General features: G+C 36.8%; 2 protein-coding genes across 2 annotated transcripts in view; both read left to right on the forward strand.

Annotated features, from left to right (window-relative positions):
* Nucleotides 1–1,597, forward strand: part of dgkaa (diacylglycerol kinase, alpha a) — a 51,410-nt gene extending 49,813 nt beyond the window's left edge. Inside the window, exon 24 of the mRNA XM_052091757.1 lies at nucleotides 499–1,597. Within this exon, the coding sequence (XP_051947717.1) occupies nucleotides 499–579 (81 nt within the window). The 3' untranslated portion in view covers nucleotides 580–1,597. The remainder of the gene's footprint in view (nucleotides 1–498) is intronic.
* A 2,561-nt stretch (nucleotides 1,598–4,158) lies between these two features.
* Nucleotides 4,159–26,685, forward strand: tamalin (trafficking regulator and scaffold protein tamalin). Its single transcript, XM_052090749.1, has 8 exons — nucleotides 4,159–4,489; nucleotides 8,564–8,616; nucleotides 11,165–11,219; nucleotides 15,163–15,265; nucleotides 20,880–20,973; nucleotides 21,599–21,665; nucleotides 23,415–23,481; nucleotides 24,973–26,685. The coding sequence occupies exons 1-8, from the start codon at nucleotides 4,289–4,291 to the stop codon at nucleotides 25,488–25,490; spliced, it is 1,158 nt and encodes a 385-aa protein (XP_051946709.1). The 5' UTR covers nucleotides 4,159–4,288; the 3' UTR covers nucleotides 25,491–26,685.
* The last annotated feature ends 469 nt before the right edge of the window (nucleotides 26,686–27,154 follow it).

The raw sequence follows: 27,154 nt of genomic DNA on the forward strand, positions 1-27,154 counted from the left end.
CACCAATTTTACAACTTCGTAGCCATGATGATATACTGTCAACAAACCCTTAAACCCTAAAGCGACTGTAAAATGGACAATTTAAACAACTTAACAGCTCAAATAATGTATGATTTTCAACAGAAGAAGTGCTATATGATTTATAAAGAAGTGCTTTATAAATTCTGAGCTTCACTTTTCTCCCTTTAAACTCTCCAAATATTGGCCCCATTTACTTCCATTATAAGTGCCTCACTGTAACTTCGAATTTTTTTTTTTTAGAGAGAAATTTTATTTTTGCCACAAATGCTGCAGATTAATCTTAGCTTGTATTGAACATGTGATACTCCTTTAACTGAAACAAGGCTGTTTTGCTGTCAGTTGTACACTCAACACTGCCTCGTGATTTTTCACCTTTTCATTTCTACTAAGATAAACAGAAATGTCACCATAAAGTGAGATTTGAATAAAGATGTAACTTCTTATCTTGTTTTATCCACAATTTTTCTTCTTCCTTAGATTCACATAACACATAAGAACCAAGCCAGTATGCTCATGGGCCCTCCAGCCAAATCTTCTGGCTTTTTCAACATGAAATAGGGTTTGCCCGTGCCTGAACAAAGCTATGGATGGTCCATTTTGCTTCAAAATTCTGTATACATTAACAAGGACACTGAAGCCAATGCCTGTTTTCAGCCAATATGCCAATTTGTATTTCTGCTCAATAAGGTTTCAGCTTTTATTCAAACCCTTAGGAGATTATCCTTACATAAGGTTGTGATTTTAAAACTGATCTCTTCACACTAGCCTACCTTAAAATCAACCGTGCATCAAATGTGCATTCTTGAAAGAAATATAGTTACTGTATATCATACAGTAGGTCATGCATTTTTGCTAAATAAGTAAATAAGATGGATATTTGTTTTAAGGTTATGTAGATATGCATAAAAATATGCTTTGCTCCAAAGCATCCATTGTATATTGCGATGCTAAGGGTTGATGTAGAATATGCTCAGTAGCTTGTAGTATAGACGATTTAAACAGATCTGAGCTAACTCTGCACAGCAGGAACACTGCTTTGTTTTTATTAGATTGTAAATCTTCTGTGGCCACTGCAGTTACTAATCATTATGTATGTTTAATCCAGATTAAACCAGGCCAAACAAGGTGCCAATGTGCTTTTTGCCAGAATAATGTCTGGAGTTAGTAAATCAAATTCCAAAGAGCTTTTTGACACATCTAAATTATGTTTCTGTTTTAAATGGTTTACACCTAAAATAGTAGGTGTAATGTTTAGAGAACATATTGAAATAAAATCTAAAGTATAATTTCATTAGGTTATTTTCATCATCTCCAGATAGTATTGAGGTAGTTAGGTGAGACTGATTTTGCACTGATTTGCATGGAGTGATAGTTCATAAAAAGTCATTCAATTGTATTTAGAGTGCTATCGCTCCTTAATATCTAATCATGAAATGGACCAGATAGCACATTGCACACATCTGTTTTAATCATTGATTAAGTTTGCTTGTACATAACATTTTTGGCACTCTGACAGGCTTTTTAATTTCACGCCGCTACTGAGAATGTAGAGAATCTCTTAATTTTGTGAATATGTCTGAATAAACATTTCAATGTTTACTGACTCGCCTTGTCTTTGTTTTGACAGGACCGCATATAAGCACTAGGGGGCGCCATTAGACTAAAATAATTTTGCACCAGCATGATCAATCCGGTTGAAGTAATATGGATTAAATTAGTTTGGTTCAAGTGGCTTTCATCGCCTTATTGAAGAATTCAATATGTATTTGTTTGTGATCCTATTACCAAAAATATTATTAGAAAAGTTAGAACAGCTAACATTTGCTAATTCTTTTTTCACTACTTTTAAAATACTTTTTGTGCAAATACTTTTAACTAAACAAAAAGTTTCACTGAAAATATTTTAGGTTACGGATTGATCTTTAAAGGAATATTCCGGGTTCAATACAAGTTAAGCTCAATCAACAGCATTCATAACATAATATTGATTACCACAAAAATCTATTTTGACTTGCCTCTCCTTTTCTTTAAAAAAATAAATAAAAGATTGTGGTTCCAGTGAAGCACTTACAATGCAAGTGAATGGGGCCAATATTTGAATGTAAAAATTAATGAATGACTGTTAAATTTATATAGCGCTTTTCTGACACTACACTCAAAGTGCTTTACACAGTGAACAGGGGACTCTCCTCAACCACCACCAGTGTGCAGCATCTACCTGGACGATGCAACGGCAGTCATAGTGCACCGGTACGCTCACAACACCAGCTAATGGTGGAGAGGAGAAAGTGGTGTGATTATTGGGAAGGCATGATTGATAAGGGCCAATGGGGGGAATTTGGTCAGGACACCGGGGTTACACCCTTACCCCTAAAAACTCACTATTTCAAAAGTTTAGCCACAAGGCATAAGCACAATTTGTGGAAACAAGATTTTAGTGTTATAAAATCTCTTACTAACCTTTTCTGTGTAAAGTTATAGCCAATTTTACAACTTTGTTGCCATGAGGATGCAATGTCAACAAACCTCATAATTACAATTTAAACAGCTTCACAGCTCGAATAATACATGTGTTTTAAAATAAAAATGAATGTAAGTGCTTTTAAAAACTATAAGCTTCACATTTCTGCCTTTAAACCCACCAAAACTTGGCCCCATTCACTTCCGTTGTAGATGCCTCACTGTAACCTCGTTTTTTTTTTTTTTGTTCGGTTTTTTTTTCTTCAGAAAATTACAGACGAGTCGAAAATTATTTTTTTTTGTGGCAATCAACATTATGCCACAAATACTGTCGATTGAGCTTAACTTGATTTGAAATAATATTAATATTCCTTTAATAGCAAAAGGCTTTTTGGTATTTAACAAATTTGAGGTTAACCAGTGTGCGACCTTAGGGAATTGTTTGTCTTTTTCGTTTTTGTTTTTTAATCATTTTGGCTGTATTAATGCCAACGGCATACATTTTGCCAAAGGTATCTCAGGACCTTAAGGACAAAAATGTCCCCATTCAAACCCATTAATCTGCCATATTTGATTCCAGTGCCATTAAAGGATAAAATCATGAATTATTTTATAGTATGCTTTCATTCTGGGGCCCTGGCTTCAAAATTAAACAATTTATCTTTTCCACCAGCGGATGCCATTTTTCTCATGTTTAGCCTATGGAGCAAATACATACCCCATACCCCCCCTCTGTTTGCTCTATTATATAGCACTGCAGGCCAAATGAATAAATGAATCTAAAATTGTGTGGGTGTGTAGGTATTGATGTCAGAGTGTGTTTTGTATGTGTGTATTGAGAAATTAGTGTGTGTGTGTGTGTGTGTGTGTGTGTGTGTGTGTGTGTGTGTGTGTGTGTGTGTGTGTGTGTGTGAGTGAAAAACAACAGTGGCATTATGTAAACAAACTGGCATTTAAAGGGTTAAAATCCTGAAAATTAATCAATATTTGGTAGTTATGATCAGGACTGATGTTTGTTAAAAGTCAGTGAAAGTGGAAAATATTACTAATATTTAATATTTTTATGGCCGTTTTTTAGACATTTATGATCCTCTAAGGTACTGTTTTTCTTTTTTTTTATCTGTCACTCCACAAAAAATAATAATGCATCAAAATCATGCTCCCTTAGCATTTTGTATATGGTAAAAAATATATTTATTGTTTGTTTTTGTTTTCATAAAAAACAAGTGGCATTCTATAAACAAACTGGCATTTTAAGGGTTAAACGGTTAAAACCCTTTAAAGGATTAAAATCCTGAAAATGTATGAATGAATTACAGTAATGGAAAATAATATTAATATATAATATTATTATGGCAGTTTTTTGACGCGGACATTTTTGTCCTCTTAGGAAACCTAAGTAACTTTTTTTATTGAAGGTTAATATACAATTACATTAAAACTAAAGTGCGTTTTCAGTTACTCTTTATCTGCTAAATACATTAAATGAAAATGTAGGTGTAAATAATACTACTTGAGTTTGCAAAAACATTCTAAAGTATTATCGGTTAACGCCAAAAGTTTACCTCAGAATGTCAAAACAACGCGTCCAATCGTATCGCTCCAATTTGTGGCCCCGCCCCTCGAAGTATTCCTTTCACATGTGCGCGTCACGTCTGGACGCAGATGCTGCTGAGCTTGAACTGTGTAATATAGACAGTGTAGGCTGTTGGCTCGTGGGTGGCTTTTCACCCACACTCAATACTTTTCGTCTGTCTTTCTTCTAGTGTTGTTCTTTTTTATTGAGTGACACCGAACTGTGAAAAATATGACTTTCCGCCGTGTAATGAAGCTGAGTTCAAACGAACCGGACAGCGGATCCTTGTGTCATGAGAGTGGAGATATCTACTTTCCGTCTTCCAAATCGGACAGCTGTGGGACTGTGGATCGTGGACCCTCAAACTCTGAAGTTTATAATTATAAAACCCTCGCTTACTCTGGAGGGACCCTACCGAGGAGCTTTAAAAAGGTTAGTCTTTTTATATTCAAGAAATGTTATTTGTCTTAATAAAGTGTTTACTTAAAGAAGAAGAAAAAAGTGTGTGTATATATATATATATATATATATATATATATATATATATATATATATATATATATATATATTATTATATTTTTTTTTTTTTTTTTTTTTCTGACACTGACACATGGAATCAGCTGAAGTGACATTCAGGTCTTCCTGTACATGTGGCATAGTCAAACTGTTAATGGATGGAACATATGTTTATTTAGTATAGTAGCAGTTTATTGAATTAACACACAAACACAAGTTTGTGGAAAACACTTAAGTTCATGTGCTGCCTGTGCATATGCCCTCTATGCTGAACATCTTCAATATATCGTATGGTGTTGTTGTCTGGACTTAATTAAGCTCTGAAACAATGAGTCCTGTGATGAGTTTTCTTTGATTAGAAAGCGGGTTTTTTTTATTATTAGTTTTAAGGCGCACAAGTGTAGGTCCTTACCAAATCACTTGATCAGAGTACTAGTTAGACTCAATAAGGTAGTCAAAAGACGTACTAAGCCATCTTATTGTTTGAGTCCAATTGGTCTGAATGGCTCACAAGCAGTTGTCACACTTTGCTTGGAATGCAAATAATGTTTTCACCTGTGCTCATTCACACCTGTCCATCACTTTGCATCTGTGTGACCAGCAGCACGCCGGCGGCTCTTCCTCTGAGAAACTTCATTTATGCTTGTCAGAAGTCATGTGAAACTTGAGGTTTGACTACACTTTTTCACTTCTGCATGAGTTTTAGTCGTCATGAATTCATCACACCGGAGGTAATTTATGTGGTGATGTAAAGTCCTCCCATATAATGTATTTCCCTACAAATCCTAAAAGGGCCATTCATCTGCTTGGCAACTCTACGCTGTACACAGCTTTGGCAAAAGTAGTTGCTCTCCAGGGCTTTGACCATACAGATGTGAGCCTGGATGTATCTGACTCTTGATTTCACACACGTTGAAGTGTGTTTCATGGTCATTCATGGTGTAAAGTGTTTACTGGTCTCTTCAGACCACCCACACACAGGTCTGACCCACTATAACTCTTGTGAGCTACTGCAAAGCAGCTCATATCCGTACCTTCTAAATTATTTGCATGCTCTTTTAAAGCTGTTTTATTGGGCCTGACCAAGTGTCCAGGGCAGTGGAGCTCCTCCAGTTAATTGCTGTTTAGACACTGTGGCAGTTCTCTGTGAAACTGAATTTACTGCGGAATTGAAGAAGCTTGTTTGGACATTGTATTGACCCGGGGTCAAATTAGTTTGGCCTAGGCTCTTGAAATTTAAATAGGTTCTCTCTTTATATTTGGGTAGCTGTCTGGTGATACAACCAAAACTACATAAAATATTCTTGAGTTAGGATATTAGTAGTTATAGTTATTGCTCTGGTGAGCAATCATATCATTTGCATGAAAAAAAGATGTTTAAAAAAAAAGTTTTTTTTGTTTAATTAGTTGCAAAACAATGTTTGAATTAGTTGCAGAATTGAATTGGCTTGTTTGGTCATTGTAGTAACCAGTGTTGGGTGTAATCTGATTATAAAATATTTAGGCTTGTTATAGTCCAAAAAGTAGTGTAACTCATTACATTTAAAATTCTATTAATCAGATTACGGTTACTGACTTTAAGTTAAGGACTAAGGTTACACATTTCTAAAATAGTAAACATTATAAAACATTTATAAATGCATATTTTCATATATAGGCTGCATCTGAAAGCTAAGGCTATGTCAACATTAATTGTGTTACATTTGAAAATCCACATTCCATCCACGCTGCTGTTTTCCAAAAGTTGCTCATCCACATTGAAACATATGAAAGCTATTAAATATCCTAATTGCTCATGCGAAAAATTGCCGTTCCATGTACGGTCTGAAATGCAGTTGTCCTTGTGTTCTGTCGCCAGACAGCAATTCCGAGCAAACCTCCTGTCGCATTTGAATGAATGCAATGTGAAGGTTGTACAAAGTAGCCTTTAATTAAACAATGCTATCAAAGTGGATAGCAGGCACAACAACAGCACTGCAACAAGAAAAACCCGGCGACGGAGGAGAATGGTAAATGTTGTGATGTTCCGTGCTGCAGTCACCGATTTTTGACGTCATCGTTGCGTGTCGCATTAACAGGGATACAAAAGTCCATTTGAAATCTGAATTAAGCAGCCAGAGCATCCAGACTGAGATGCATCTGAAAAAAATCTGATTTCAATCGCATTTGAAACCACCTCCCGATGTGGTTTGAATCAGATTTGGATAAATCTGATTTCATGTGTTTTTTTTGCTGTCCAGACTATCAAACTCATTTGGATACAATCTGGATATGCAAAAAATCTGATTTTTAGTGGCAGTCTGAACCAGGCCTAAGACTTGCTGCCTATTCAGTTAATAGCTTAACCAACAATGTTTTTGTATGAGTGGACCTCTTAAGGAAACTGATCTCAGAACAGTTTGAAAGGCACCTTATTTTCATCCTAACTATGAAGGCAATATTTTCCAGCTTTTGGATGCACGCAGCCATATATATTATTTTACATTTGTTGAGCAAAAAAGTTAACTTTTCTATGAAACGTGTATTAGACAGAAATTAAATTAGTAATTTTATTTCCTTTTTTGATGAACTAATCAGTAAAGTAATCTGATTATAATTTTAAAGAACCAGTTAGCCTAGTAATTTGTAGTGGATAGCTTTTAATTACTTGCTCTTGGTATCTCTGCAGAGCTGCTGATAACCAAAACTACATTTACATACTTGTAAATTGCTTGAAATGTTATTTCTTATTGTCACTAATTATTAATGTTTTTCATTTTGAAATCAAAATTATTTAATTGGTTGCATTAGTGTGGAATGACAATTTCTCAATTGGTGTTTTAAGGTCAAATATAATGACGCTTTGGCAACATTCCTGCTTGACTCATAGAAGCAAGCCAATGGCATGTAAATGTTTTTTTTTTTAGCGTGGAAATTAGGCATAAACAAAGCTTGCTCACAGCAGAGGACTGCACAACATGCTTTTGGATTGTAGGGCAGGGCAGGTTTATGAACGGCTCTCTGAATGGAGACTCCTACACACTCTGTGTATGCTGGCCTACAACAGGGTATTATGCAGCTAAGAGCTTTGGCTCCTGATCCAACTGCCCCCATGGGACCCTCTCATTTACTTGGAAATAAATGAAGTCATTGAAGGACCGCAACAATTCACAGTGTAAGAAAATAAAGAAAGGCAAAGTTTTACTAGCTTAAGAGGATTCGGACACAGTTAACATTGTGGGGAGCAGAAGTTGTCAGGGTTTTGAGGTAGAGCCTTGTTGAATGGGTGTCTGTCAGAGCAGGCATAAAATTAATTATGTCCGTTGTGCAGTTTATGTTGAGTTTTCAATCTTATCTTCATATACATCAGTGTAGTTATTGTTAGCACATGACAGGAGTTTGTATTTCCCAAGAGGGTGAAACCAGTGCAGAACTATCCGCATCTTTGAATGTCCTAATTTCCGAGACGCAAATGGATAAGTGTATAGGTAGTCTGGAGATAAAACAAGTTCATAGCTGGAAACTTTAAAGTATATTTATTTATTCAAGGATAAAACGGGAAAACTAATGAGGTCCCTGCACGATCAGTTGGTAAAGGTTGGTAAATTGCTCAAGCTACAACAAGGTCATGGGTTCAAATTCAATGGAGCTAACATAATGTAAACTTTGAATGCACTGTAAGTTGTTTTGGATAAGTGTCATCTGCCATTGACAAAATGGTGACGTTGGATACTATAGAAAACTTCTGATGTCTGTAGTAGACATGAGTTATGTCTGTGTCTGATATTCAGGCTGTTTACCAGTATATGCATTAATTACAGACATTGCTTAACTTACTGTTCAGACTGTTTTTATTTTGTTTTTTTAATGACTATGCTCATGTAAATTGTTTTAAACCTGTTAACCTGGGGGCATTCCTTGTTCAACACCAGCACAAATATTCCAAATGTCAATTCCGATACAGATTCTAATGTCTTTCTTCTCTCTCTCTTTCTCTCTCTATCTCAACAGAATGGTGGGCTGCAGAAATGGAAGCCCCTCACTCAGTCACCAGAACCGCAAATGTAAGATTGCCATTTTTTTCTTCCACCCACTCATTTTTGATTGGTGGATGTATTCGTCAGTAATTTCCCTAAAATACACTCTATGTATTACAACAGTTAAGAAAATGTCAGATTATAGTCATTAACGCCTTTTGCCAGTTGTCGTTGAATAAAAATAAACACCCTTGAACAAGCCCTCATTCAGTACAGTTATCAAACATAGATCTACTGTATAAACAATGATGGCTTTAGATCCCTTTTCAGAGGACTAAATGAATGGAGGATGAATGAATCAGTGAATGAAAAGAGTGTGTTTTGGATTAGGCAGATGGTCAGATATGTTCTTCACCGTATGAATCTCTTGTTATTCATTATCACACATAATTCATGTCTGCCTAATGACGCATGAATGCTTTTGGAAACACAGGGAACTTATCATGTTAGGGTAATAATGACTGACATGTTTGAATCCTCATTGCACAATTGTTTAGACTACTGCTATTTGCCCTCTTACCAGAAGTCATGTGAAGGTATTACACTAACTGTTTAATTGCGTCTACATGGCAGGCCTTGGGCCCTTGTTATTGAACATGGTAAAAAACCCAATGTACCTTTTATAATAATGAAACTGAACGCACATTTTGAGAGTGAGTACAGGGTTTTCAGACTGTCACACCTATGACTGAGTTCTGAGAAAGGCTAACATTTTCAGTCTATGACAATATATAAACTCAGCAAAAAAGAAACATCCCTTTTTCAAGATACTGCATTTTAAAGATAATTTTGTTTAAACCCCTTATAATAAAGATTTGCAATGTTTTCCATGCTTGTTCAATGAACCATAAACAATTAATGAACATGCACCTGTGGAACGGTTGTTAAGACACTAACAGCTTACAGACGGTTGGCATTTAAGGTCACAATTATAAAAAGTTAGGACATTAAAGAGACCTTTCTACTGACTCTGAAAAACACCAAAAGAAAGATGCCCGGGGTCCCTTCTCATCTGCGTGAACGTGCCTTAGGCATGCTACATGGAGGCATGAGGACTGCAGATGTGGCCAGGGCAATAAATTGCAATATCTGTACTGTGAGACGTCCAAGACAGCGCTACAGGGAAACAGGAAGGACAGCTGAACATCCTTGCAATGGCACAACATGTGTAACAACACCTGCACAGGATCAGAACATCTGAATATCACACCTGCGGGACAGGTACAGGATGGCAACAACAACTGCCTAAGTTACACCAGGAACACACAATCCCTCCATCAGTGCTCAGACTGTCCGCAATGTGCTGAGAGAGGCTGGACTGAGGGCTTGTAGGCCTGTTGTATGGCAGGTCCTTACCAGACATCATCGGCAACAACGTCGCCTATGGGCACAAACCCGCATTCGCTGGACCAGACAGGGCTGGCAAAAAGTGCTCTTCACTAATGAGTCGTGGTTTTGTCTAGTCTCACTGGGGATGATGGTTGGACTTGCGTTTATCGTCGAAGGAATGAGCATTACACCGAGGCCTGTACTCTGGAGCGGGATCGATTTGGAGGTGGAGGATCCGTCATGGTCTGGGGCAGTGTGCAGTCACAGCATCATCGGACTGAGCTTGTTGCTCATGTGGTACCCTTCCTTCAGGCTCATCCAGACCTGACCTGCCAGCATGACAATGCCACCAGCCATACTGCTTGTTCTGTAATTTCCTGCAAAACAGGAATGTCAGGGTTGAGCACGTCTGGGACCTGAGGGTGCGGGGCTAGGGCCATTCCCCCCAGAAATGTCCGGGAACTTGCAAGTGCCTTGGTGAAAGAGTGGCGTAACATCTCACAGCAAGAACTGGCAAATCTGGTGCAGTCCATGAGGAGGAGATGCACTGCAGTACTTAATGCAGCTGGTGGCCACACCAGATACTGACTGTTTTGATTTTGACCCCCCCTTTGTTCAGGGACACATTACTCCATTTCTGTTAGTCACATGTCTGTGAAACTTGTTCAGTTTATGTCTTGTTGAATCTTTTTATGTTCATACAAATATTTACACGTTAAGTTTGCTGAAAATAAAAGGAGTTGTAAGTGAGAGGAAGTTTCTATTTTTTGCTGTTTATTTGCTCTGAAGTTGCTTAAAAGGGTGGTATTGTGAAACAAATCTTACGACACTCTCTTTAGGAAACTTAATGGCCAAACTGAAGGCTTTAAAATCACTGCGATTTTTGCGATGTTGCTAATTCTTTTTTATCTGTATCAAAATGATCATGAATGATCAATATATCGCCCAGCCCTACTTTTGAGAACCAAATGTATTTATGTCAGAGCCTTCAAAGAGTTCATATGACATGACATTTTTTTTCATACCACCTTCTTCCTTTTGCAAACATGTTTCCGATTGCACCATGCAGACACATCTCTAAAGTAACTGCAATATCAGTGAGCTATTACGCATTTCCTCTGGAATGTTATCTTTCAGCATCATCTTTACTATAACCATCACCATATACTCAAGAGCTCAGAGCCTTGCTTTAATAAGTCTTTTCATATTATAAGAATACCTTATATTTTGCTGAATTTCCTTCCAGGAAAACTGTAATTCTGGAGAAAAAAGAGGAAGAGGCCTTTGGCTTTGAGATCCAGGTAAGAGGATTTTAAAAACTCTGTCACCGTACATGGGGCTTGTTTATTATAATTTTTTAATTGATGTAAGTAATGTCTAAGATGGTGATGAATGACTGATGTAAAAGCTTCTAAAAGGGATTTAGCATGTGGGTGGGCCATCCAGGATTAAATATAAGCAAAGACCTTGACTGAAGGAGCTTTTCATTGTTAATAGTTTCTTTAATAGCAAGACTATGTTGAAGGTCTACCTGTATTGTGGATGACCTAATTTGAACAGAAACTGGATAAAATAACTAGTAGCGAAGGTTTATCTATTACAGAGGTTTCCACAAAAGTGGGCACGGTTTTGTCATGTCTTTTCAGATCCTTCAGTGGTTGTGGCAGAAACACAAATCTATGTCTTGTTTTCTTAGTTAAATTGTGCTTTAATTTTGTGGTTTCTGAATGTGTAACTTATTACAAACATTTAAGGAAAATTCTGGGTTTAATACTAGTTAAGCTCAATGGACCACATTTGATTATGTGGCATAATGTTGATTATATGTCAGCTATAACTTTACAAAGAAAAGGTTAGAAAGTGATTTTGATCACACTAAAATCATGTTAACACACACATTATGTCTTGTGGCTATACATCTGAAATAATATTTTAACATTAAAAAATTAGCCTTCGTTCACTTCCGTTGTAAGTGCCCGTCTGTTTTTTTTTTTAAAGAAAAAGAAATACGAGAAGACATTAAGTTTTGTGGTAATAAGCATTATGCAACAAATGCTGTCGACTGAGCCTAACTTGACAGTATTGAACCCAGAATTTTCCTTTAATGGTTATTTACCCTACTTCACAGCAGTGTGTCATACGTTATGAATGTACTAGATAGCTAGTTTATATTTAGTGATAGATAACAGTTCAAATGCAGGATGGTGTACCCCTCCTTTCCTGCCTTGTCCTGTTAGTACAGGATATCACATCTTTATATTTTTTCATATGAGAGGCGATGTATCCAGAAATAAATTGCGTGCTGTAGACAACATTGTTTTCAGGGTTTCCTAGCAGCGAGGAGATGGCTTGCCATATTGCCTATGTAAATATCCATGTACTTTGCATCTCCTTAGGCACTTGTGTCTAAGAGATTCATGTTAGTGTTTGGAGTGTGTGGGAGGAGAAGGTAGCAGATGATTTCAAACATTTGAAAAGGTTTTACAAATGGTTAATTTTTGAAAACTTTGTAAATTTGCCGGTGGTGTTTTTTAACATGTATTAATTTTGGGACCATTTTTCTTGACTACACCCCAACCCTCTTACAATATTGCATCAGAAATCTAACACCGTAAGGGATAGGGATGGGTCGCATTGAAGGTTAATGTGCTATCAAGTTTTAAGTCAACAACACCTACCTCCCTACTCTAAACTTAACCGACATAGTCATAAAAAGCAAACGTGGCATGAAAAAGCAAATATGTCATTTCGTGGTGCTTCCATGACACTTTCGGCTCACGTGCCGACTCGTTTGCACTTCAGGACTTGTACCCCTGTTCCTTCCATCGCTAGGCAAACGCTCTCAGCATTATATGCACAATTTGTTTGCGTTCAAACAAGCTTGTAAATGTAGTTGCTTATGTATGCAAACTTTAAAATGGATGTGCAATAGAAAATGTGTTTTATAATAAGATATATCATACGATTATATACGATAATGTGTAAAGTAATTATAAAGTAATGTGATTTTATCATACCAGGTTGAGTTTTACGATCTCTAAAATGGGATGCCTGCTTCGTAATTCCTCTTAATGATTTCAAAAACCAAAAAAATTCAATTTAGCATGTGCAGAATGATGTGTCTTCTTGAGACTGTCCCAATGAAGAATTTCACCTAGAGTTGAGTCAAATTCACCTTTGTCTGTTTGACAAAATGAGGTTTAGGGGTGTCTCTCACAGCTGTTAACCTCAACAGGAGGTTTGGGTTTTAGTACAGGAAACAAGTTTCAACATCAGTCATTCTCAGTGCTGTCGAAATGAGGCATTGCTAGGCATATCGCACACCAAAGAATATTTTTCATTCATCGTGAAAGTGTTTGAACATTGTGAGAGAGCCTGAGAACAATATTCCACAGTGTATCTCCATGGTGACCAATGAAAACATTGAGTGCCACAGCAAATATTGTTTAGGCTCCAATGCACGTCAGTAAACTAAGCAAAGAGCAGTGATGCTCCTTTGAATCTGCACATTTTGTTGAAACAAAATTACCACTGACACTAGGGATGTGCCATGGTGGTTCAACAACCAACTAGTCGATTGGTGGGGTGGACCACTAACATATAAATATTTTTTTAGTGGTGGTTGTTTTAATGGGATTCTCAAATTAATTAAGGGACACCACTTATTAGAGAGAGTTTTTGCATGACAATAGCTTGCTGTGCTTAACAGTGAATAACTGTAAATATAACAGTGAATAACTGTGTCAGCACTGTAAAAACCGTCTTCAAGAAATGTACTCTCTCTTGCACATAAGCGGTTTTGTGCCACTCTGTTTGGAGCCTTTGTTATTTCCTATTTTTATTTTATAGTCATGTACAAAAATAGGTTCTAGTTATTTAGCCTATTTATTTGTTAAATATCGTTTAGTTATGTTGTAGTGCTGCACTTATCCGTATATCCTCCAAAACACATCTGGTCAGGGTCACGTGAAGATAATGGAACGTAATTATACATTTATGGGTTCCTAAACCAGTTGTTCAGACAACCCACTGACTAGTCGATTATGAAAATTGGTATTTTTGCACATCCCTAAATGATACCACAAGCATCAAAATGCAAGTGAACCTATTTAATGTCTTCCCATCAAATAGGGGCTACAGTATATTAGTGGCTCTATGTAAAATTTTAAAAATGTGTTAAACTCGACATGAGCTGCTGATCACATTTAAGGCAGAAACTAAAGGCAATGTTTTGCATATTGAAGTCCATCACATAATCTGGGTCCTACTTACAGCTTTGTTTTAACTCTCTCTTGCTCTGGTAGTCCATCAATTTCTCAGGCTTTAGTATTTGCAGTGTAATTCTCTGAAATATCTCGCACTATTATGAGATGTTACAGCTCAACCTCAGTCCTACAGTTCACACAGATATTCGGCTGCTAGTCCATCGCCAATGACAATGTCCTTCCTACTAATAGCTCTTCTGGCTACTGGCTTTTTTCCGCTAATATATCTTGTCTAAAGTTCCTATTTTGATTGGAAATACGCTGGCGGCCAAAAGTTTGGAATAATGTACAGATTTTGCTGTTTCGGAAGGAAATTGGTACTAAAAATTCCCTCCATTGAGTATCCCATTTTAGTTGGAAACACAGAAGTGAAATGAGCTGTGAACTATGTTTTGACAACATAAAGTGCCTGCATCTATTGCTTACACTCAGCAATGGTTTTAAGCATTGTTGTTTGAACCCAAAATGCTGATTAGCCAACCATTTTTGTCAGCATCAGCCATATGGCTGGGTGTTTACCAAAGGTGAATTTTGTCAAGTGAACCTAGTAGACAGTTCAAACATTGAAACGACAACAAAACCCAGGAGTTTCAAATGGCCCAGTTTCGGTTTTGCTTGTTGATCAAGGATGTTTTACATGTGGCCAAACCACCTGGAGCCATCGCTCACGTTTGGCTTCCTTCAAACCATTGTCTGTCAGTCAGTCTTTGTGAACTGAGCAGGACAACATTCATGTCAATGAGCATATTATATCGTTAAGCCACTGTAGAAACATTATCAAACCTGATTTAGCAATGCTCTGTCGAACAATAAGCTCCCAATTGAACAATACGTTTCCTGTGAACGACAGAAAAATGACACCTTTGTGAGTGTATGACTCATTTTGTTTACTTTAGTATAATCTGTTTGCACATATAAAAATATCTTTACTCTCCACACATGAGACAGCACTGTTTACCATCTGTTTTTGTGCCTACAGACATACGGGCTGCATCATCAGAGTGAGAAATCGGTGGAGATGTGCACCTTTGTTTGCAAAGTCTACGAAGACAGTCCTGCCCAGCTCGCAGGCCTTAAAGTTGGTAAGTGTGCCCGCATTAACACCCAGAGTTTTGTTTGCTTACTTCAGTTCCACTCAAAAGTGGCATTTGACATGGAGGCAAGAATTGTCCTTGAGGTCACAGAGGGTGTGTTTGCATTTACGCATTTGTCAGATGCTTTTATCCAAAGCAACAGCGTGAATTCAAGGTATGCTTTTTTAGTGGTGTGTTTCCTGGGACTCAAACGCATGAACTTTTGCAAGCACCATACTCTACCAGTTGAGCAACAGGAACAGAGCATATCAGAGATCAATTTCATTCATCCACCTCTTGAACATCCTGTTTTGTTGTAATATCTATCGACATACACAGGAGTAATATTTCAAAAGACCGACTGTCTCATTTGGATATATATTTGGACACCAAAACAGTTGAGTGGTAGCCTCCTGTTTAAGGAAGAGAAATAGTGCAATGTGCTTACCTGTTTCTCAGCCCACACACACTGAAGATACAAAATTAACACTTTCATAATGTAAAACCTGATACAGTCACTCACTCTGTGGCTTTCTGTGGGCTGAATATTTTTATACACTTACTCCATTTAGGTTTGTACACTTACTCTGGTGAGGTTTGTTCAGAATATGTCACTTCCTTTTTTCCTCAAAATTGTACTGTACTTGGCATAAATGTTTCACTGAACATAAATTGAATTGGTTTGTACAAACTGGCCTGTCTTCTTGCACAATGCACTGCAGAGAACTTAAAATATTGATTGAAAATTGAGCGTTCATTTTCATAATTGTCTAATTTGGCAGGGGTGGGTGCTATGATAGCGTTTTGTAGGTTCAGTATATTTATTTTCTTCTCTAAACTTTTAAATTAATGATAGGTTGTTGATTTTAAAGTTTAAATTCAAAACCTATAATGTTTAAGTTAACGTGAATGTAATATAATCTGTGAGTTATGAACATATTTATGAAGCACGTGTATGTGTGTATATATGTATATATATCACAGAACAACAGCAAAGGACTTTGTGAAGATGCTGGAGGAAACGGGTAGACAAGTATCTATATCCACAGTAAAATCACTCCTATATCGACAGTCTGAAAGGATGCTCAGCAAGGAAGAAGCCACTGCTCCAAAACCACCATAAAAAAGCCAAACAACAGTTTGCCTTGTGCACATGGGGACAACGATCTTAAGGGGGTCGCACACCGAACGAGAAGCGCAGCGCAGCGCCGCGCCACGTCTAGAACAACTCACAGGTATCGCACACCGGACGCGCACATTCTATTCGCGCGAGCTCAATTTTGAATCAACTCCTGGTAGAAGTCTAGAAGAGCTGCACAATGGGTGAGTTTTAACTTGATGTATTATTTATTTTTATGTTAATTTAATAGCTGATGTTTGATCGTTAATCGAGTAAAAGTGTCTATCACGTTGTTAAGTCTGTTATTTTGTTGTAACGTTATCCGTTGTCTTGGCAACTATGTTACATACAATAGTATTTATTTAGCTAGCGTTTAGCTAACCCGAGTGACAACGTTAACCAAACAAGTTATTTGATATATTCTTTTTTATTATATACGTAACTGACGATATGTTATGTAAGAGTGTATGGTTAGTATGGTAGAGTATTGAAAAATGGCACAACAGGGGAAAATGAAAGATTTAAAAGGGCTATGTTTGTTATATATTTTTTCCAATATGACTTTATTCAAGCTGTTAAATTAGGAATGTTAAACTAAATGTATATTGCAGCACAGGGTGAAGTCAGTATGTATATTAACGACGATTTGAGACAAATAAATGTACATTTAATATACAACTATGTAAATGGCGCTCTGTGGCGCGGCAGGGTTTTGAACAAGGTCCTGAGCCGTAGCTGGGCGCCGCGGACAGACGCCGAATGGCGCCGCCGGTGTGTGTACACTCATAGAGAATAATGTGTTAGAATTTTAAAGACATGGTGGTGCGCGGCGCGGCGCTGCGCTGCGCGTTCGGTGTGCGACCCCCTTTACTCTCTTGAGAAATGTCCTCTGGTCTGATGAAACAAAAATTGAACTGTTTGGCAATAATGATCATGGTTATGTTTTGAGGAAAAAGGGTGAGGCTTGCAAGCCAAAGAACACAATCCCAACCGTGAAGCATGGGGGTGGCAGCATCATGTTGTGGAGGTGTTTTGCTGCAGGAGGGACAGGTGCACTTCACAAAATAGATGGCATCATGAGGAAGGAATATTATGTGGATATATTGAAGCAAAATCTCAAGACATCAGCCAGGAAGTTAAAGCTTGGTCGAGAATGGACAATGACCACAAGCATACCTGCAAAGTTGTTGCAAAATGGCTTAAGAACAACAAAGTCAAGGTATTGGAGTTGACATCACAAAGCTTTGACCTCGGATCATATTTGTGGGAACAACTGAAAAAGTGTGTGCGAGCAAGGAGGCCTAAAACCTGACTCTGTTACACCAGTTCTGTCCATATGAATGGGCCAAAATTCCAGCAACTTATTGTGAGAAGCGTGTAGAAGCTACTCAAAACGTTTGACCCAAGTTAAACAATTTAAATACAATGGTACTAAATACTAACAACTGACTTTGTGTGTGTATGTGTGTGTGTGTGTGTGTGTCATGTATGTTCTCAGTGCTCACTAAATTATCTGCCTTCCAACTTCTTCAGTAAGCAGTAATATAGTTCTCAAAGTTGACTGTTGTTAGTGTTACAACACTTGAACGTGTTTTGTTTTTCTATCGAGTGTCTTTGATATGCGATGCCATGTTCTGGGTTTTCCAGATGGAAATTATATATGCAGAATCCGCATTCTTTTCTACCATCTTTTAGAGAACAAACAATTCTGCTTCTGTTACCCTATTGCCCAGTCCTGAGATCAGTTGGCCTTCACCAAGTCCTTACCATAACAATTACGATTAATAGAAAAACTGATGTCTGATCAGTAGAAAAGAGGAACTCCTACTTGGAGCTCATTGTGCGTGTCTACTGGTTTCGCTTCCTGCATTCTCTGCATGCTTTGCACTATTGTCTTTTATGGCCTGTCTCTCAAAGACACATGAGCTCATTATTCTAAGACTAGAAAACTCAAAACTCTTAGAAGAAAAGGAATTGTTGCATTACATATTGATGATTGTGCAGTCCAACCCCCACTTTTTGCAAATGCATCTCAAAACTCTAAATAGTCTTTACACAATCCTCTTAAGTTTTGTAATGGAAAAAGGCCACATTATTACATAAAGTAAGATTAGGTGCTATTTTGAGTTGGTTTGTCATGTTTACTAGCGGGTTCAAGCATGAGGCCACACAAGAGAGTTTAGCATTAAGGCCACACACACGTCACACATATACAGTGAGGTTCAACAGTCAAGAATCCACTTTTGAAAATGTTTCTTTTGCATTTGTTAAAAAAAATATTCTATATTGTTTTCCCCAATTTACAAATTATATTATAACATTACAATTTTAGTAAAAGGTTTGTTTAAGCTATATTTACTGAATATTAGGTATGAATGAATTGCTTTAAAACTGTGCATAACAATAGTTATTTTCTTTTCTTTTTTTTTGGGTGAAATATTTTCATATCAACTGTCAGAGCTTGCAAAGTCTCGTAAAATGGAGAAAAGGCTAGTTGACACAATTGCTAATTATGAAACTTTTTGAACAAATTTAGCTATTTTCCAGGTATTTGACCTGTAATGTTTGCTTTTAATTCCAAACACATTTATTGATTAAAAATGATTACATCCCTTAAAAAAATAACAACTTTCATCAATTTGAGACACAGTTTCTAAGCATTGCAGAAATGAAACTCATTAGAGGTCACACAATGGAAACTATTCAGTGAGTCATAAACAGATTTTCAGTTCCATCATTATAATGTTTGTTTTATGATATTCGTGATATAATAAATGTACTAAACCACAAAGATTTAAATTTTATTTATTAAACCATTAATTATGTCATAATATCCAAAGTGTTTATTTGTCTTAACACACCTATCTTGTGGGTCATAAATTGACCCAGTGGCAATAAATCGTAATTTTGAAGTACCACATTTTTCATACAGGAACCAAACTTTGTGACTGTCAAGACTATCAAAATTAACATAGAAAAATGGTTTTATCTCTTAAATAATTATTCTAAAAATTAGAATAAAATGTAATAGTTTTATATCTTTTGTGTTCTCTGGTCAATTTTGACCTGGGCATCAATGGCTTTACACATGATTTTATGCAGTTTTTTTTCACACATTTATGAATTAGATTTTTCTTAAAAATACTTTACTTACATTTAGCCTCTTTCCCATACTCGTACACACTTTTTTTGTCTCAAAATGGGACAGCATCTTGTTTACAAACATGCACACACATACACATACAGTCTCGTGCACACTCACACACAGAACTGACAAACCAGATGTAACAAACACATCAAATAAATTATATCAAAGGAAAAACTGCCTTTAGGGAGGTGTAGCAAGAGCAAAAGTTCAAGCATACCTAGTCTGATTAAGGGTTGAAGGAAGAAAAGTCCACATTTTCCTCTGCCGCTCTCTACACACTGATCTGATAATGAACAAACTTGCAGCATAATCGCACATTAACATTAATCAGTTCATGCAATAAACAGAATATATTTTGTTTTAAAAACATTGTATACAAGTACAGAGGTTGTGTTTTATAGTTGTTTTGATGACGTTTGGTTGAAAGAAAATGTTCTTTGGTTGTGTAGATTTTGACTGCTGATTTGTCTTTCAGCAGTAATGAGTAATTCATATGGAAGTTAATAGAAATTCTCACTTTAAATATTTATATACATTTAATACAATGATATATTCAAAATAAATTTATTATAACCCTTGATAAAAAAATATATTTTCACATGTATCACACTGGTTTAGCTGTTGGTAATGTGTATTTTGAAATTTATACATTTATTCATTTAAAAAAAAAAAATCATTAATTAATATTTTTCTGTTAACTTACCAAAAATATAGATCTTTTAACATGTATGAACAGCTAATAAGTTAACAATGATCTACAATATGTTTTTTAATAAAAACAGTTGGATTATGGAGTTTTATAAGCTTTAAACTCCACCGGGTAAAAACTGACCCACAAATACAAATGTTGTAATAAGATTTTGAATGCAATAGGAGGGTGAAATAGTCACATTTCTTAATTGGTAATAAATATACATACTTTGGAGTATTGAATTGTGTGTGAATTCAGAACTTCTCTTACTGTCTTAAATTTTGCAACCCAAAAAGCCCAGTGTTGCAATTGTGCATGCATTTCCAAAATGTACCCCTAAACAAAATATGCTCATTTCATAACCAAATGGCTTCCTTAAAAATTGTTTTTATCAATATCAGTTCTTGGGTCTCTGAGGGTTATTTGATTAGTGACCTTGAAATAGTACAAAAACTAGAAGTATTATTAATTTTACATTTATAAATTATTTATTTATTTTCAAATTTTGTTTATTTCCAGGTTTAAATTGGATTTGAAATCCCAGATTGTCAATGTAGTGTCAGACTTTTTAATCCCACTACTGGAAATGTTCTGCACAGCTTCAGCATTCTTTGTCCAATCTCACAAAATGTTCTTAATTTAATACGCGTTTTGTTTTGTGTAGGGGACACTATTTCCAGCGTGAACGACATCCCAGTGGAAGGGTTTCGTCATAAAGAAATCGTTCAACTCATTAAATCATCAGGAAACAACATTAGGTAAGTGGACTCTTTTCTTAGTCTTCTTGGCTAAATAAAACCGGTTTAATTTGTTCTAATTACACTGTACCTGTGGTCTTTTTTGATAAGAAAATTAAATCGTCTATTACTTGATTGGAACCACACTCTCCCTTTTCCCTTTTATTCCTGTTTAATATAAAATGAAAGGCCTGCGTAAATGAACCTCCATTTTACAAAGTGTGGAGACCAGTAAACGCAAACCACATGAATAAAGTGCTGTTCATGCCTTCTTTTTCCACAGCATTTAACACAATTATTTCCACTTATAAAGCATGGGCTTATGTTGTAAATGAGAGTTTATAATAGCCCAGTAAAAGAGGTCCCCGCTTCATATCCATATCACCAACGCCAGTCTTGAAATCGTATACAATTGGGGGAGGGGAGTTTTGTTTTGGCACTAAGCTCAAATTCAGATGTTTGTGCTCAAGTCTGGTGTTCTAAACACTGCTTTGTTTGACTGGTTGTAGGTTTGTCCCTGTAAGTTTGAAGCTCTTGGTGGTAGTACATTGAGTAGTTTGTGGTGTAGTGGAGTAGTTTGAATGATTAAAGATGTGAAACAATACCATACAAAATAGGAAATGATGTTTGTTTATCCCCTGTCTAGGTTAGAAACAGTGTATAGCGACTCTATAAGAAAAGCGGAATTGGAAGCCCGACTCCAGTATCTAAAGGTAAGTGAACGCAAACCACACACACACACACACACCAACATGCACATGAAGCAGCATGGTGTCTCATATATAGAGATGTTTACTAGTGTTGTAACGTAAGCCAAGATTTAACACAGCTGCACCAGTCTGGCTCCGAACTCTAGCACTGGCCACACCTGTTTCCTCTCTCTCCACACCTGTTACAATGACAGTCCAGTCTTAATCCCTTACATACCACAATACAGCTGACATAGCGCAGTCAAAAAGAAGCAAGACACATTTTTACATTCCTGAAGTCGTAGATGCTTTTAGAGCGATGGCAAAAAGAGAAGTCAGGTTTGTGATGATTGCAACAGCTCGTGCATCTTGAGCTTTTACACAGATGTCTAGATTAAATTAAACTGAACATTTTTTTGATCGTCACTGAAGTGGTTTTTAACACTTACTAAACCAATTCCTTTAATGATTGTGCATGCAGTTATTTATGATACATGTGAGCCAAATTTGCTCATGCTCATTTGACACTCGGCTCTGTTGAATTTGATGTATGCGAGTCATGCACAAACTCTCTTCATAAATGTTTTGAAGATTAACTGAGCTGATGATTTAACTATGCCAGTAAAGAAGGTAAATCAGCAACACTTAATTGGAATACCTAACACTGTAACAAAGCCAATATACTGTAATCCTACAAACTTTTTTTTTTCTAAATCATTAAAAACATTTCTTGCACTAACTCCTCCTAGAGCTTTCAGGCTACATCCACCAAACTCGGCACAGACCTTCAGACTGTTCTGGAATAGTTTATGTCTTTTGTTTACATACACCTTAGCCAAATACATTTAAACTTTTTCACAATTCCTGACATTCAACCGTAGAAAACATTCCCTGTCTTAGGTCAGTTAGGATCAATCACTTTATTTTAAGAAAGTGAAATGTCAGAATAATAGTGGAGAGAATTATTTAGTTCAGCTTTTATTTCTTTCATCACATTCCCAGTGGGTCAGAAGTTTACATGCACTTTGTTAGTATTTTGTTGCATTGTTTTTAAATTGTTTAACTTGGGTCAAACGTTTTGGCCCATTCCTCCTTGCAGAACTGGTGTAACTAAGTCAGGATTGTAGGCCTCCTTACTAGCACACGCTTTTTCAGTTGTTCCCAGAAATCGGATTGAGGTCAGAGCTTTGTTATGGCCACTCCAATACCTTGACTTTGTTGTTCTTAAGCCATTTACCACAACTTTGGAGGTATGCTTGTGGTCATTGTCCATTTGGAAGACTCATTTGCGACCAAGCTTTAACTTACTGGCTGATGTTTTGAGATTTTACTTCAATATATCCACATAATATTCCTTCCTCATGATGCCATCTATTTTGGGAAGTGCATCAGTCCCTCCTGCAGCAAAGCACCTCCACAATAGACATACAAAATGGATAAAACCAATCAAAACCACTTGTGTTCAAAATATTTTGAATTACTCATTAGGTAATAAACTTTTAAGATAAAAATTGGAACTAGACAACAAACAACTCAAAGTACCTTTACAAGTTATTGTCAAACTCTAGGTTCTTGCTTTGAGCCTTGTACTCAACGTTGTGTTTAAATGTGATTGTTTATTCAAAGCAGAAATGGCATTAAAGAACTGAGAGCTTCGTCTGACCTCTCTGACCGCACACTTCCCTGTTCTGATCATGGGAAAAAGTACATTGAAAACACTAGCTGAATGACATGTGAAATGACTGTTCTTTTATCTTTCTCTCCATTCCCCAGCAAACCCTTCATGAGAAATGGGATGAATACAGATCTCTAATGGTACAAGAGCAGAGACTTGTACATGGTAAGTCTGTCAATAGCCTTTATAGGGCATGAGAGAATCTTTAGTAGAAGATGCCCAATGAGGTTTTTTAAAGATGTGTGAAAGTTAAAAAAAGAAATGTTCAGCCTGACATTTGAGAAATGTTGCCTTGTATGTGTATCAAATAAAGCATTTCCTGAGTGTAGAGTTTTGTTACAGACTTCACATTTAAGAGTGTGATAAAAGGAGAGCAATGGGAAACATGTTTAGAAGCAGATTTGTGTTTGCTCCAGTGTAATTAAACAAAGATCAAAGTAACTCCTAAGCATACAAACATTAGTTCAAATACTTTCAAATAGCCTTTATGACCCCATGAAATCAACATTTGAGGTTTTTGGCTTTTTGTCTATGTATGTTAGCTTTATCGCCATCTGAATTCTAGTGTACCTCCTAAGAGTTGACGATACTTAACAGATATACACATTTTAAATTTACAGTCTTTCACTTACAAAACATCAAATACATTTGATAAGCATTTCTGCGCTCACGGTTCGATATCAGTGCATTCACGCATGTCAGAATGACCATACTTATGATATTTTGACTTGTAAAAACCGATCACTTGTTCATAGAACTCGTAATTACAAGCTGTAAACGTAGAATTGTATGTAGGTATGCAAACTACTCACTGTTCAGCTAAAGTCACTTTTTCTGAAGCTAATTTGCCCAGATTTTTTATTTTTATTTATTTATTTATTTATTTTTTTCCACAATTTTCCTTAAAATCACTTGAAATGGTTACTTAAAGCTTAAAAAAACGTTAAAAACAGCAAACAAATCAACATCTGGAACACAACCAATGTAGCAGCAGCCTCAACAGTTTGATATGCCGTTTTATTATACCAGAGTGTTACCTTGAGCGCTTTCTTTTTATCTTCAACATTTTGCAGGAACATATAGAGGCGAGTAAATGCATTTTGTAGTGATTAACTATTTTACTGTCATCAACAACAAATGGATCCACACTTAGGTCTGTTATGGTATTATGAGTGTTGCCAGAGAAACGAATGGATGTGAACAGCATTCAGTAGAACCTCTTGAGTTGTCATTTCGTAATTACATTACATGAATGCACCATATATCCTTTATCCACTTCACTTAAATAGAACAAACGCCAACACCAGAAAAATAATGTTTGTCAAACCATTTCATGGGGTGTTTAAAGACTCAATGTAGCTATATAAGACTTTTAAACTAGGGGTGGGGATAAAAATATTGATTTCCTGGTGCATTCTGATTTCATGTGAACTATATCAGATATTTTACTCTATGCGCACCACTCCACCACAACGAGAGGAATCACTTGCATTTGCAACCAAATTTCACTCGACTAAACATTTATATATTTGGCAACTGGTTTCTTAAATGTTTACATTTCACTCCTCAGTGATTGTGTAGTACAGGACTTTATCACAGTCTTATCACAGGTTTTTGCTTCATTAAAATAGCTCTGTTCTCTTCTCACTCTTTCAGGCATCGTCATGAGTGATGTGACAGTGTACGAGTCTCTGGAGTCAGCCGGTGTGTATGGTAGTCTGGGAGCTCCAAGTCCTGCTACCCTACGGGCGTTACTCGGCACCAGCAGCACAAGCAGCAGCATCAGCCATCTGAGTGCCGCCACAGCTGAAGATGACCCGCTCTACCAAACCTGCATCTTCCGGGGGGAGCGCGCCAACAACAACAGCAACAGTGCCAGCAATGACGAGCTTGACACAAATCAAGAGAAGAGTCAGGGGGGTCGTCAACGGCTCATCCGTCCCGCCAGTGAGCTCTTTGCTTCAGCTAAGACAACGTTGACTCGCAGTGCCAGTACGCGCAGCTATATGAGGGACTCCACGTCATCGTCTTCAGTGCCGAACAAAGAGAAGCAGCAATGTGGAGGGTTTAGCACACTGCAACGTAAACACAAACAGAAGAGCTTCAGAAGAAAACTGTTGAAGTACATTCCTGGACTAAACCGACCCCTGGAGGAGGAGGAAAGCAAACTCTGAGAACTGAGATTCAGAGACTCATCCAGCCAAACACTTCACATGTTTAACACATGTTTAGGTGAAATGCATCCAAAACCATACAAATATAAGACCAAAACTGGAGGCCAAGATAAACCAAAGAATCAAGTGACATCAAAGTGATATTCGGCAAAAGATAAATCAGGTTTTAACTTGATAATAGCGTTATGGCTTTTTCATGTCCAGAATCCAGTGACATTAAAGTGATTGTCAGTAAAGGATAAATTGGGTTTGCAATTTTTTTACTTTTTTTTAATTTTTTTTATGCAATACACATTCAACCCTGTCCATCTTAGATTCACTGTTCATTTGCTGGAGTGTTCAGCTCTAGAAAGACTAAAAACGAAACTGAGAGACTTAAAAAAAAAAAAAAAAAGTGTTTTTGGCTTGAAGTATTTTTTTGTGTCATTCAGTTCTAACATCGGTCAGTTCGGTTGTAATTTTCAGTGTTCCAATAGTTTCAAAGTCCTTGCGTTTAAAATCTAAATACAAAACAAACAAAATGTGCCCTGAATTATTTGGTCAATGCTAATATTTATGCATAATGCTTCAGGTCTGTTTAAATTGCTGAGAGTAGACATGGATGTATTACTTTTTGTTGCTGGAATATTGTTTAAAATACTATAGCAAATAATATAACATCAAACTGTCTGGGGGAACAAAAACAACAAACGTGTCTTAATATGTTTGTCCACTCCATGGATTTCTACAACTTTATTTCCTGGTGCACATTTTCCATCTTTCTTAAAGCAAGAAGTAAATGTTTGTAAATATGTTTAGTCATGTTAAGTTATTTATTTAATTTGTTTTCAGTTTTTGTGGAGCTTTTGTTATTTGTTAAGATGTACAAAATAAAGGATTTTTTTTACTTGATCATATATATGTGAAACTAGTAGATACTTTTGGTCCTGAAGGATATTTAATGAGCGCCTATTTGGCTGTCTGCATACGTGACTTCTATATTTGGAAATATTGATTGAAAATAAAAGGATGTTATTTCTATTTCCTCATATGTTTTTTGTTCTTTGAATTTATACTGCTGCAGTTCAGGTTGTCGGCACAGAAGGGCACTTCACACTAAATTCCCTGCCATTGGGACATAAGTGCTCTTATTGTGCAAATTTTATTTGATTTCTTTCCAAAATATTTTTATTTGCGCTTACTATACAGGCAGCTCAAAGAAAAGGCTAAACCCTGATGTGCTTTCATAACCTCGTTCAAACAGCATCGTCCTATTAGGCAAAGCACGTGTGTGTGTGTGTGTGTGTGTGTGTGTGTGTGTGTGTGTGTGTGTGTGTGTGTGTGTGTGTGTGTGTGTGTGTGTGTGTGTGTGTGTGCGCGCGCGCGCGTGCGTATTGTAGTATGATGGAGTTGGTTACATTCCTCTGATGCGGAGCACTAAGAAACCTTCAGTGTTGTTTAATGAATTCATTGTAGGGAATGCTCGGATCGTTGTTTTTTCTTTTATTGCATTAGAATATGCAATGGAATGTGCGTCAAAAGAGTGACCCCCAGGATTCCAAGCCCCCAACCCTCAATTCTCTTCCTTTAGGTCATAGCTGAACACTTGCCCTCTGCCCGCATCCACTAACACATTCACCCACGGTGCTTTGACAAGACACAAACAGCCTCATCGCGCCTGTGTA

The sequence above is a fragment of the Xyrauchen texanus genome, chromosome 25, assembly GCF_025860055.1.
Source record: "Xyrauchen texanus isolate HMW12.3.18 chromosome 25, RBS_HiC_50CHRs, whole genome shotgun sequence".
Lineage (NCBI taxonomy): Eukaryota > Metazoa > Chordata > Actinopteri > Cypriniformes > Catostomidae > Xyrauchen > Xyrauchen texanus.